Genomic DNA, 14,341 nt, shown 5'->3' on the forward strand with positions numbered 1-14,341 from the left:
GCCAGTGACTGAGCTGTAACCAATTTTGACTGGCCTGAACCTCTTTGCTGCTTCTCCCCATGACCCATGTGTATCCCCCTCCTGCCCGCTGTAGTATTAATTCTCCAGCCTTAGTCCCTTCCCTTCTCATTTCTCTGGCTACCAAGCTCACATCCCAACATCTGTGGTGGGGGTCCTTTTATGTGGCACCCTATCCCTGCAGAATTGTTTATTCAAAAATGAGAAAGAATCATAGAACATTTGAAAGAACTCTCAGTGGTTCCCTAGTGCCTTCAGGATAAAAAAAGTCTGGCAAACAGGGCTTTTCACAATTGATTCCAGCCTACCTGGCCAGCCTTATGTCACAGATTTTTCCTTCATAAACTCCACATTCCAGTCAAATTGGCTTCCATATTGTTTTTGGATCTCAACATGCCGTCTCCTGCCTTTGTCAGCTGCTGAGACCAGTGGGGTTAAACTCAAATAGAAATGGGAGCTGCAAAACTGTATATAAGGATCCCTGCTGCTACACACTGACTTAGCTTTAAAATGTTATCTATATTATATTGTTTACATGCTATAAGTATGGTATAATATTATATAAGTAACATTAGTTATGTTTTATTGTATTTTTAAACTTATTTTATAAATTATTTCCCAATTACATTTTCATTTGGTTTGGGGGGCACTATGGAGTTTTGGGGATTGCATGCATCATATTTGCCACCACTGGCTTAGACCATCTTCCCATGCCTGAAAAGCACTCTCAGGTACTATCTTGTTCTTGGCCCCTGTCTCTCAGAATTCTTCTCTTCCTTTAAGGCTCAGCTCAGGGATCACCTCCTCTGAGAAGCCTCCCCTGCTTCTCCCAGACAAAAGGTCCTGCTTCTTCTAAAAGATTCCAGTAACGTCTTATCTGATTTTCTCCTTTGTCCTCCCAAGCTTGTATTTATTTGTAGACAAGTCACATTCCCATCAGTAGACTATAAATTCCACAGAGGCAGGCACTGCTTCATTTTTGTCTTTGTAGCTCCAGTGCTAAACACAAGGCAGGCCCCTAAGAAATCCCACTCATTCAACTGGCCAAGTTTTAAAAGAGGTGGGCTATGACTGGGAATAAAGTATTTAAGACTTCAATCATCAGAGAAAAGCAAATTCAGACAACATTAAATCAGACGGGCAAAAAGGATACAACCTGGGAAGAGCCAGTCGTGCTAGAGGGCCTGTGAACAGGCAGGTACACCCTGGAGGATTGGTCCCACTTTCTGGAAAACTCTGTACGAATGTAAGAAAAGTGACTCGGCTACTCATAGCCTTTGTCCCATCCAGTTCACTACTGGGTTTATACCCAAGAGGAGGTCAATGGAAGAACGAAAGGAAGCATAGTTCACACACACACACCCCGAGTCTACACATGTGCACATACATGTGGTATGCCCATATAGTGTGTGTATATACACACATGTCTCCGTGTCTACATCCATGCTCGCACACATCAGCACTATTTATTAGAGGAAAATCCTGAAGACAGCTTCTGTGTCAAGTGATTAGGGGACAGGACACTTAATGAGCACGGATAATTCAGAGCCACATGGAGAAACACGCATCCAGTGACACAAAGTGAAGAAAGCGGAATCCAAAGGACAAGTTAAAGGGAAATGGGTCTAAAAGACAATAAAACTGAGGCCAAATGCAAAGGCCCATTTTAGTTTCAAATTCTGAAGTTCGAGCCTTTGCCTTCTGTTAATAAACAGTAAAGGACAAAGATGGAGAGTGACATTGGCTGTCAGCTGTAATCATTCAGTGAAGCAGTTTTGCTTCCTTTTTTTAGGGAAGATACTCTGGGTTTGTTTTTGTTTTGGGGGGGTGGGGAGGGAATGACCGTCAGAACAAAACATTTCCATTTTTAAAATCTTACTGAATTGAATCTTGTTTGATAGCTCCTTTTCCTGAGGCGGCCAGGGAGGAGGCCTGGTGAGAGGAGGCGACTTGGCCCAGACCGCACAGGCGGTAATAACGGTGACTGTTTCCCATTTTGTGTCATTCTATGTGATAACTATATTATGTAATAACCACCTTAAATTCCCATTTTGGATAGCTCTAAGTGGCTAAGAACTTTTTCTTGAGCTTAAATGTGCTTCTTCTCATTGTTCCTAGTGCTGCTCAGGGGCCAGATGGAACAAAGCTCATGTTCCTTTCATGTAGTCGTAGGATTCATGTGGAATTTAACTCTTGAGTACCCCCAGAGGTACCAAACATGTGCTGTGGGGTGTGTGTGTGTGTGTGTGTGTGTCTCATGACCCTCCTGAGTGTGACCCAGACCAGATTAAAATGCATCTGGGAAATATTTAGCAAAATAAATAAAAACACAATAAACCACATATAATATATCTTCACATTATAGCTCTCCTATTATGTGATATTCTATCATGTCATATTGTGTTAGATGAGATCCTCTAATGTATGCATATTAGGCTATATTATATCTTCTCTTCTCCAGGTGGACGTGCTCACCTCCCCCCTCTAATGAGTGAGCACTGAGTTGGCGATTTAGTTGCTGGAAAAGGGAGACTAGGAAGAGAGGAGCAGATTATTTCAAGGCCCGGAAGACCTGATGTGGCTTCAGGGTCCCGTCTGTAGGGAGGAAAGAGGTGGATGTGGGGTTAGAGAAGCCGAGTCCAACCCTGGCTCTCCTTCACCTCATTGGACAAGTAAAGGGCTTGGGCTAGATGGTCTCCATGGCTTGGCGTGCCTGTAGGCCACAGGACACTGGGTGGTGCTGGGGTGGATAGAGCACAAGTCAAAAACCAAAAAAAAAGAGTTCAAATCAATTGTCAAACACTTACTAGCTGTGAAACTGGGTGAGTCCCTTCATCTCGGTTTGTTTCTGTTTCCTCAGCTGTGAAGTGGGGATAATCACAGCACTAACCTTGCAGGGTGGTTGTAATAATCAAGAGTATTTGCAAAATGCTTGGGATAACACATGGCACATAGTAGGTGCTATCTAAGTGCTAGCTATCATTATTTTTATTACTATTATTGGGCATCTGAGAGAAACATGGTGGGTATGGGCAGGCTGATGCCCATTAACACAGGAAATTCTGTAGGATAAGCTGGGAAAAGGAAGTTGATTAAAAAATAAAAGAGGACTTGTGGGTCATATGATCTGGCCCTTAGTAGGGAGTTAATAATGCTTGCTGAATCAATTGTCAAAGCACAGATCTTTAGGGACTGAGGGGACCCTGGAGGTTGTCACTTTTAAGAGAGGACTTTAGGGAGGTAGTTAGGTAGCTCAGTGGATTGAGGCTTTGCAATGGGAAGTCCTGAGTTCAAATTTGGACTCGGGCACTTTCTAGCTGTATGACCCTGGGCAAGTCACTTAACTCCCAATGCCTAGCTCTTATTGTTCTTTTGCCTTGGAACCAATACACAGTAATGATTCTGAGATGGAAGTTAAGGGTTTGAGAGAGAGGGTTTTATGAAACTAGCCTAGACTTAACTGAGCTAAAGCATATCATGACTATTCAGTGCTTTCTTTATGGACCTCAAGCTATTAGACACATTCACTTGGTCCATTAGGTCTCTGAACCAAAAGTTGGTATGTTTTCTGACAAAGCATATAGTCTCTTAAAAATAATCTTCATTTCTTAGATTCACCACTGCCCCAGAAATCTTGGATACACCCTACAAAGGCGTAAATGTGTTATGTGAATATAGGATGAAATCTAACATATAATACATCCATAGGAAGATGGGATCATGGCTTTCCAGCTCAACTGGACCTTGGATGCCATCTCATCTAATCTGCACATTTTACAGATAAGGAGAAAGAGGCCTAATAATTGGCCCCAGATCACACAGATGGTGCTATTTGACAAAACCCAAAGACTACCTCATTCACATGCCCTGGGATCTTTAATTAACCCAAAGACCAAAGTTTCATTGCCTCTAGAAGTAGTGTGTTGAGAGTAGCAGCAAGAGGGATGGATTTGGACTCAGTGGACCTGGACTGTAATGTTTATTCTGCCTCTGAGAAGCTCTGTGACCTTAGGCAAGTTGCTTCATCTCTCTGGGCCTGGATTCTTCATTTGTAAAATGTGGGCTTGAACTTGAGGGCCTCTGAGGTGCTGCTGAGCTCTATGGCTATCATTTCTCCTTACTGGGCCTCACTTTCCTCTTCTGTAAGATGAGGGGGCTAGACTCCATGGGGGTCCAGCTCTAGATCTGTGATTCTAAATGGGAAAGAAGGAAAGATGCATCCTGCCCACCCCTGCACGTACCTTGCTGCTGGAGTTTATAGTCGGTGGAGTATGCCTTTCCTATGATGTTCCAGACAGGCCTCAGGCAACCGAAAAGTCCTTCCAGGAAGCCCCCACTCCCGCTGCCTGATCGGCTGAATTGGATCTTAATGTCCTCTGTGCTGCCGGTGTTCTCTCCATCACCCGCATTCCCGTTGCCCTGAGAAGTGGCCGACTCAGATTCCTCTTGTTCCCTGAGCTGCAAAACACTGTTCTCAAACTGGTCCCTTGAGTCCTCACTGACACTGGTCAGTGCTGTTGTGGCGGTGGGGCTGGTCATACCCTCTGTTAGCTCGGCTCGAAGCACCCCCTTCTCTTCCACATCCTCAAAGAGCTTGGGAGAGGGGTGGCTCCTGGGGGATGTACGCTCATCATGAAGCCCTCCAAAAGCTCGGTTCTCACTCAAGGTCAAGGTAGGTGAGGAAGACCAGCTCAGCTGCTCCTGAGGGCTGCTCATTGTGCCATGGGTGTGCATAAGAACTGGGGAGGATATCCAGAGAATTGCTTGAGTGCAGTCCTGTTACAAGAAAGGGCTTCAGGACCTAGGCAGAACAACAAACAAGAAATACATGAGTTCATCGTATCATAGCTCCAGAGCTCAGAAGGACCACCTTTGGGGTCCATTAGTCCAACCCCTCACTTTACAGATGATGAAACTGAGCCTCCAAGAACCTGAAAGCAAGTGGCAGGTACAGGGATCCAGGTTCTCTAACTCGAAATCCAATTTTCTTTCCATTGCACTATGTTTGCCATATTGAATTGAAGAACCACCACCAAAGAAGAGCTGGTAAGGATACAGTCAGTCTGGAAGTAGGCAGGAGGTAAAGGGGAATGAAAACCAGGCTATGAGGCCATGTTACAGCCAATGGAGAGGCTGAAGGCCGCTATATTCAAACTTGCTCACGAACAGTCTCATCTGAGCTCCCCGAGAGGGATCAGGACAAAGAAAAAGATGACTCCTAGTCTGTAGTCAGATATGACTGGCGCTGACTTCCACGTTCATGTGGGGAGGAGGAGAAAAGTCTAATTTCTACCCGTATTTGTATCTACATCTTCATGTCCTTGATGCAGAATGAGGAAGGAAACAGGAAAAAGTTGAAGGAACTTCAGCACCTTGGCTAGCTCCTAAGTCCCAGACACAGTCAGGAGCCTTCAACAACATACCAGACTAATGGGCCTCTAGATTTTGAAGAAAACTCTCAAGCCCTCAAGGCAGCCCATCCCCATTTCTGGGAGCTCTAGCTCTTAGGGAGTTTTTTCCTTCATCAAATCCAAATCTGCCTCTTTGAAGTTCCCCTTCCCATTCACTGTTCTCCATTCTGTCCTCTGTGGCTAAACCAAATAAATGGACTTCCTTGTTCCATGGGAAAATCCTTCAAATTCTTAAAGATACCCATCCTACCCTTACTGAGGCTTCTCTTCTCTGGGCTAAACATTCCCAGATTTTTCAACTAATCCAAAGGTATCACCATCCTGGCTGCCCTCTTCTGGACACCCTCCAGCCTACTAATATCTCTCCTAAACTATGAAATCCTGAACTGAACACAGTGTTCAGTTCCGAGTGGAAGTGAAGTCGAGAGAGAAATCAGCATTTCCCTTGTTCTGAACACTAGGCTCTTCTCACTGCATCTCAAGTCAACAGGACCTTTTTCATTGTTCTTGTATTAAGGCTATGCACTTGCAGTTTTTAGGCTTTACATCTTTCTTGCACTTTTCTTCCTGGCTGGATTTGGCACAAGAATCTTCGAGGTTACTCACTAGTCTGGGGGTCAGGAGAGCTGGGTTCAGATCCAGATTTGGACACCTAACACTAATTGCATGATCAAGGGGGCATTTATGGTTCTTTGGCCTCAGGCTCCTTATGTGTAAAATGAGAGGGGTTGGATTAGGTCGTCTCCAGGGTCCCTTCAGCCTCTAAGTTTTGTAATGCTAAGTTCTCTTTGCTCTCAGGCCCCAGTTCTCTCATCTGCTTTGTTGTTGTTGCTGAGTTGTTCCAATTATATCTGACTGTGTGATCCCTCCCACTTTGATCCTGAAGTAGTTTGCAATTTCCTTCTCTGGCTCATTTGACAGATGAGGAAACTGAGGCCAAGAGGGGATGAGATTTGTCCATAACTAGTAAGTGTCTGAGGCCAGATTTGAACTCAGGAAGGTGAGTCTTGTAGACTCTAGGACTGGTACTCTAACCACTGAGCCCCCTAGCTGCCCATTTCCTTATCTGTAAAATAAGGTAAATCAGACTTGAAGCATTTATTCTTCTCTAAGGCCAGCATTGGAAGTGATACATGGAATTCATTATATACCAAAGAAGGAAAGCAAGCTCAATATAACAGAGACTTGTTTTCACATTGCATTTATCATAGTTATTTTGCCTGGGTGACATGGGCCAAGCAGTTAACCTTTCTGAGCCTCCATTTCCCCACTTGTAAAATGTGGAGGTTGGATAAGATGGCTTCCTATAAGCCATGAAGACTTAACAGATCAACTGAATTTTAAAATAATTTTTAATTTTATAGTACTTTCTCTTATCTGTGTGAATGTACTTTGAATCTAAATGATTATAACAAACAGATATCATCATTTTACTTTGAAAAAAATATTTTCATCCAAATGACAAGGTAATGTTACATTTAATGCCACTTGGCCCTTCAAGGTACTGTATTCAGAACTTCTAACCCTTCTTCAGCAGAGTTAATAGGGAAGAGAAAGGGTAGCAGCAGCTGTCTGCTCCCTGGGTCACACTGGCATTTTGCCAGCCACTTCGGCTATCCTCCAAGATCACAGAGAGGACGAAGAGTAGATACAGTGTCACCAGATGTCCCGTAATTCCCATTTTTTCGTCTGATCCCAAGGCATTTTATTATATGCATATTAACATATTTATATTATATATAACTATATTATATTTAGTTATATATTACATCAATTATAGTATATATGTATACATATCATATATATTCCATGTTAGTATATGTTGATGGAATATGGCTGTGATTCCTGAGGTTACAATGACAATGTTGATGAAATAATAAAACTTGGGCCATTTTGATGCTCCCTCCCAATGGAACTTCTCATCTAAAGAGAGTCAGATTAAAGCTGAAACCTGGCATTATTCTTCATAGATCTTTTGTGTGCTGCTCTGTCACACTAAATTTTCTCTCTGGGACACTATCTTGCCTATTTATGAATAAATATTACATGGATTCCTTGATATTCTGATCCAAATACAAAAGACTCCATGTTCTCATCTACTTGGATTTCCTTCCATATCTGATCATCCAGCCTCACTATATGTATTTCAAACAGATGATCAGAATATCTACCAATAAAACATATTCCTTTATCTGCTTGAAATCCATGCAATATTCTTTAATCAAAATCTAAACTTTTAGAAATGTCCTGAATTCACATGGCTTTACACCCATCTTGTGATTGGGTAAATTGAGGTGAGAGGAGCTGCAGATCAATCCTGTCCTTTTACAGGTCACTTGCCCAAGATCACATGGGAAGTAATTGGTGGAGCTGGGAATCCAAGCAAGTTCTTTGACTTCCAAACACTGAGCTCTTTTCATTAAACCAGGCTGCCTCCTATGGGTCTCAAAAAACTAACTTGCTTGCTTATGGTCATATGATATAAAGATCGTCTCAGGACAGAATTGTCCACCCAAACCCCATTTTAGTTTTGTTTAGGGGAAACCAAAAAGAAAAAAAGGAATTTTCCCCCAATGGAATAAAAATAAAAACAGAAAAATGTCAAATGTTATCAGTATATTTCAAGTAAAAATGTGCTTAATAAAATTCTACCAAAAAGAATATTCTCAGAAGGAATTTTCTGCATCCAGGAAAGGCTTGAGTCAGAGGACTTGGGGTTGAATCCTGATTACTAATTTTCACCTGTGTGACATTGAACAAGTCTTTCTCTTTTATTAAAAACAAAGAACCAACCCTTTATCTTTCACCATACACTAAATACTGTGTATTGATTCCAAGGGAGAGTGTGTAAGGGGTAGGCAATTGGAGTCAAATGACTTGCACAGGGTCACAAAGCTAGGAAGTGTCTGAGGCCAGATTTGAATCCAGGACCTTCCATCTCTAGGTCTGGTTTTTATCCATTGGGCCATCTAGCTGCCCCTGAACAAGTATCTTACTCTCCTTATAGGCTTCAGTTTCCTCATCTGTAAAAGAAAGTTCATAATGATCTCTTAAACAAGAACTAGTTTTGATTTCCATGATTCTAAAGAATAACAAATTAGGTGCAAAGCAGTAACTATGTTGAAGTGTTGTAGGGCAGAGAGAGATCAGTGAAACATAATTCCTTCCATTAGGAGCTCATGAAGCCACAAAGGAATTAGGGATGGCCAGGGACCAGAGAGAACTGGGGCAGTTTCTATCCATTCTGGAATGAGGAGCAACCTAAAACATTGTGATCTAAAGGAGGAGGAAGCCCCAGAAAGCAGGCACAGGAGGGCAAGAAGATAAAGCCAGTCAAGAGTTAACAAGCTGCCTTGGACATGGGAAATTGGATGCTATGATAAGAAGCTTAGCCGACAAGCTGATTGCTGAGTTATCCCAGAGGGAGACCCAGCTGGTAAGGAAGCTCGGTGGGTAAAATGAATGCTAAATTATTCAAGAGAGAGACCCAGCTAGGGTTACAGCAGCACCTTTTATCATAGTAAAGAATTGGAAACTATACAGGTGCCTATCAACTGAGAAATGGTGGAACAAATTATAGTAGGTGAATGCAGCAGAATATCATTACGTGATGTGAAATGAAAAGGATGTGTTCAGCGAAACCTGGAAAAACAAATTAAATTGGTGCAGAGCGAAGTGAGCAGAATCGGGAGAAGGGTTTGTACAATGCTACAGCAATGCATGTAAAAATGTAAAAACAACACCGAAAGACTGAAAAATCCTGATCAGAGCAATAAACAATCCCATGGTCTTTGGATGATGTGTGCTATCTGCTGTCAGACAGAGCAGCGGGGGATGAAGCACTTGGCCAGTGTGTGGATTTGTTTTGCTTGACTATATTCCTATAAGGGAGATTTTTTTAATTGGTAGGGAGATATGCAAGGAAGATGGGAGTCATACATACAAAAAGGACACTGAAATTAAAAAAAAAAAAGAAAACAGAGGAAGATTCTGAAGGAGAGAGACAAGCAAGACAGTTTTGAAACATATTTAATTTACTATATTCTTTTACAATGCAAGCAGAAATTCATGGTTTCCTGTATAATCCTCTTCATGGCAGTATTTGTGTTTGACGACGTTTGTCAAGTACAAAATAACCCCCCAAATTTAAATTTTATAAAAGCATATTGAGCAATCTTGATTGCTGAGTTATCCAGGAGGGACACCCAGGAGGTTAAGAAGCTTAGTGGGCAAGCTGATTGCTGAGCTATCCATGAGGGAGACCCAGCTGGTTAAAACATCTAACAATCTTGGGCAGGTCTAAGCACTCCCCTCCTCTCTTTACTTGGAAGAAGGGTCTGTGGCAGCCTTGACAGGCCATAAGCTGGCCTCTTTGGAACTCTCTAAGAATTTAGCCTAAGGAGGGAGATTCACCTTCTGGGCTGACAAAGGAACACTTCTGGAGGGGTGTATGGCAGGGTCTCCAAATAAGGCAGGCAGGTAGAGTCTCTATATCTTGTAAGACCATGTTTGCTTCATGGCACAGTAAACATGCATGACCCAGCGGAGGCTAGTCTGACATTTTCTTCACAACAGCTGACACAAATTTTGGTCCACCAGACAATAAATTTCATGAAGTTAGAGGCCATATTTTTTTTTTAACTTGGTGTAACTTGGATGGCCCTGGATCCCTTTTTCCTACTTCTAAAATAAAAGGTGTTGTTGCCCAAAGATCTACATGGTCATGGGTGGGAGTGGAGATTAGAGATGAGAAAGAAGGTTGAGAGAACAAGGGTGACTGGAAGGAAAGAGGATGACTCAGGATTATGCAATCTTCTCTTATATGGGAATGGGATGGAAATAATGGAGACTTCTGGGAATTCTCTTAAGCCTGGCTTGAGAACTGGTAGCCTGGATGACCATGTTATGGAGCTGTGAGGAATGGGGGAGAGGTAGTGGAAGAGAGGCCACCAAATCTCTTCTTTTTAAAGACAAACCAGGACTTGTGTGTGTGTGTGTGGGGGGGGGGGAAACCTTCACCACAGAAGGCCTCAAACTCTACAAATGATCTAAGGGATTTATAAACTTAATGGAATCTCATGCAAGGGGATCTCAGTCTTCTTACCATCCTCTTGATAGTTTTTCCCTTGAAATCCACACACTGGGCTTTCAGGTAGGTCTCAGAATAGCAGATACAGAATACATATACTTTCCCAGATTACTTGGATGGGGATTACAAGCCAAGAAAGGGATAAAGTCCCAGAAAGTGTTCCCAGACTCCTTGGGCCTGGAGTCTCTGGATGGTCGAACTCTATCTGCATACCTATATAGCACCAAGCACAGGGCTCTATGATATACTTGATCATAGTTTGTTGAATTAAATTAAACTGAATTAGGCTCAAAAGATCTTTTAGGTTCCTGGGTTGGGACTTACGGGAAAGGGAAAACATAAAGAACACTTCCTGGAGAAGGCTGGCATGGCTGGATGGGCTGTGGCTTATTTGCAATGGGGGTGGAGTTGGAGGAAGGCCTAATTCAATTTGACAAACATTTTAGAATCTACTGGGCAGCAATTTCTCAGAAGATAAGTGGCCAAAAGATATAAACAAATAATCCTCAAAAGAATTACAAACTGCTCCAAATCACCAATAAGAGAAATGCAAATAGAAACAACCTTGAGGTTTCATCTTCTAAGCTGCCAATTATCAAACTGGACGAAAGATGGAACCAAAGCTGGAGGGATTGTGAGAAAATAGGCACTTATGCATTGTTGGTGAAACTATGAATCATGAGAACCATTTTGGAAAGAAATTTGGAATTATGTAAATAAAGTGACTCAAATGTCTAGGCTTATACTTGAAGGAAGCCATTGATAATGAAATCTCCTTATATACAAAAATATTCATGGCAACACTTCTTGGGATGGCAAAGAACTGGAACAAAGTAGGTGCCCATTGATGGCTAAACAAAAGAAATATCCTTGTGCTGTAAGAAATGATGAATACAGTGAAGTTTGGACAGATACAGAGTGAAGTAAGCAGGGCCAAAAAAATAATATATACAATGAACACAACAATGTAAATGAAAAAAAGAACCACACACAGACACACACACAAAGCAAAAGTGAATGTTTCAAAACTATAAAGAAACGAGAAGACACTCTAACTCCACCCTTTTACAGAGGCAAGAGGTCCACAAATGTTGCACATTGCTCATTTTCAGACTTATAAAAAATGTATTGATCGGTTGTGCTGATTTTTCCCCCTCTTATTTTATGTGTTAATTAGGATGGCTCTCTGTGAGAGGAAAGAGGAATATAATAGAGGAAACTATTGTGATGTTAAAAAAATGTCAATAAAAACTTAGAAAATTTTTTTGCTAGTAGCCTGCCATGAACAAGGAGCTATGGAGATAAAAATACCCAGAATGAAGCAATTATTGATCTTGGAGACCTTACTAGGGGGCACAATACATGCAAAAATAAGTACATTAGGAGCAGCTAGGTGACACAGTAGATAAGAGTACCAGACCTGAATTTGGGAAGACCTGGGTTCAAATCTGACTTCAGACACTTCCTACTGTGAGACCCATGGCAAGTCACTTAACCTAATTGCCTAGTCCTTGCCCTTCTTTCTTAGAGTTGTTACCAAGACAAAAATTAAGGGTTAAAAAGACGTTATAAGGTTAAATGAATGGGAGGCAGAGAATTAACATCTGGGAGAGTCAAGGCAGGCTTTGCTGAAAGGGTAAAACTTAGCGGTACCTTAAAGAGATGTTTTGATTGAGGTCATGTTTCTGAGGACCCACCCATGATGTCTGCCAGGTTTGTATATAAATATTATAGGCTGGGTAGCTGGTCTTTGGCCGTGGTTTCCTGTCCTTTTACTCCATTCTCATCAAGGCTATTATAGTTACAGAAAGCAGAGGGCAGATGAGAAGGGTCAGATTAAGGGTAAAGATAATGTGGTGTCCCTTGTTCCCTTACAAAGTGTGAAAAAGTCCCTTGATTGAATTAGAAGGGGAGCCTGTCCATTGACTGGGCATAATACTGACCACAGCCCCAGGTTGGTTCTTAAAAGATAGCTGAACAACCCAAGAGTCAGGCAGCAGTTAAATGAACTCAGGCTCAGGGTAGTTTTGGAGTGTGGCCGGTGCCTATCCCAGAGAGTCCATTTTGTTTTTGCTTCTCTATATTTCCAAGCACTAGCATAGTGTGTTTGGGAAATACATTTATGAGGTGCTTGAAAAATGTTTGAGAAATTATCTATCTATTCAGCTACATATATCTATATGCATGATATAGTAAAACAAGCACTGTCTTTGGAGTCAGAGGACCTCAGTTCAAAAGCTGCCTCTTTGTCTGACTATGTGACCATTAGCAAATTGCTTAACTTCCTGGTCACATAGTTTCCTCATTATAAAATGATGGTGCTAGACTATTTGGTCTCTCAGGTCCCTTTCAGCTCTAAATCCATAAAGCTATGATACAAAGTCACTTTACCTTTCCATGGCCTCAGTTTCCCTATCTGTAACAAGGGGTCAGTGACTTCAGAGGTCTTTCTAACCTTAGAATGATGAACTCATGTTCACCCTCTTCTTATACAATGGTTTGGACTCTTTACTCACTGCTTCTATTAATGTCTTTATTTCCCACACACTGTTTTTTTGAAAGACCAGAAACCAGACTCTCTCTCTCTCTCTCTCTCTCTCTCTGTCTCTCTCTCTGTGGGCTGCTCATAAAACTTGGCTTCCTGGTCAACAGAGCCAATTCTCCTCACCCTTAAGAAGGTGGCTCATCCCATATTCTGGGATGAGGTCTGGGGGGTCCAGAAAGCCAATTTTGGTTTGGCTATAATTCCTGCCAGCAAGTCAGATCCAAAGCAAGCCTAGGGCAGCTAACACCTTCCTAAGGATATAAAAAATGAAAAGATAAATTATTAGGTTATCAAGTCAAGCCTTCATCCTTGATTGCCTTCTGTAATTAAATATGATCAATGACTTTGCTCAGTCCAGGTGTTAATAAAGCCTGTAGGAGGGAGCAAACAGCCAACCAACTTGACTAGGGTGTGTTTGACCCTATCAAGTGCTAACTGTGAGAAATGCAATCCCACTGAAGGTGAGCTTAGACTGTGCCATGGTGGCACAGTGACTTTTCTGCCACTTCCTCTACCAGGCTTTCTAAAGCACTGATCTGACCTCACCATTCTCCTAATCCAAGTGCTCCAGTCCAGTGGCTCCCTATCACCACTAAGATAAAATACAGAATCCTTCACCTAACATGTAAGGTCCTCTACAATTGAGATTCTCTGACTTTGGGTGACCTGGGAAGTCGTTTCCTGTTCCCTGGCTATAACTTCTTCCTCTATAAAATGAGAGGGCTTGAACTAAATGATCTCTAAGGCCCTTTCCAGCTCTCTTCCCTATCAATCTTTGATCCACATACCTTTGCTAGATCTATGGAAATGGCTTTGGTTCTGCCAGTGATGGACTCCTTGGGGGCCATAATCTGTGGTAACTTTGTTGGCTTTATTTTTGCTGTCTTTTACATTGTTTAATTGGGGCTGAAACATTTCAGAGATCCAGTTCTGAATTACATTTCAACAGGGATGTCTCCATGTGACCATTTAAGAAGATTTAAATGCTTCATTTTCAGGAGGAAAATCTCATTTCTCATAGTTTTTGGTACTACTCTCTTACACAAAAGGAATAGTTTGCTTATCACAAAAATAACCTGCCTCAGGGAAGAGGATTTTTGCTCACTTAAATACCACCTTTGTCTAATGATCTTCTTGGTAAACTGGATGAATGTACGAAAGTAAGGCCTCATCAAAGGTCCATACCAGGTGACTGGCACAAAGTGCAAAATAATAAGTGAAAATAATACTAGTAGGATTTCACAGTCATAGAAGGAACTGTTAGAGTCTGAGTATAGA

At 41.9% G+C, this 14,341-nt stretch overlaps 1 protein-coding gene across 1 annotated transcript in view; it reads right to left on the reverse strand.

Moving 5' to 3' along the window:
- Positions 1–14,341, reverse strand: part of MAP3K13 (mitogen-activated protein kinase kinase kinase 13) — a 111,138-nt gene that overhangs the window by 32,846 nt on the left and 63,951 nt on the right. Inside the window, exon 2 of the mRNA XM_044675641.1 lies at positions 4,260–4,819. Within this exon, the coding sequence (XP_044531576.1) occupies positions 4,260–4,752 (493 nt within the window). The 5' untranslated portion in view covers positions 4,753–4,819. The remainder of the gene's footprint in view (positions 1–4,259; positions 4,820–14,341) is intronic.

Source organism: Gracilinanus agilis, chromosome 4 (genome assembly GCF_016433145.1).
Source record: "Gracilinanus agilis isolate LMUSP501 chromosome 4, AgileGrace, whole genome shotgun sequence".
In the NCBI taxonomy this organism is placed as follows: Eukaryota; Metazoa; Chordata; class Mammalia; order Didelphimorphia; family Didelphidae; genus Gracilinanus; species Gracilinanus agilis.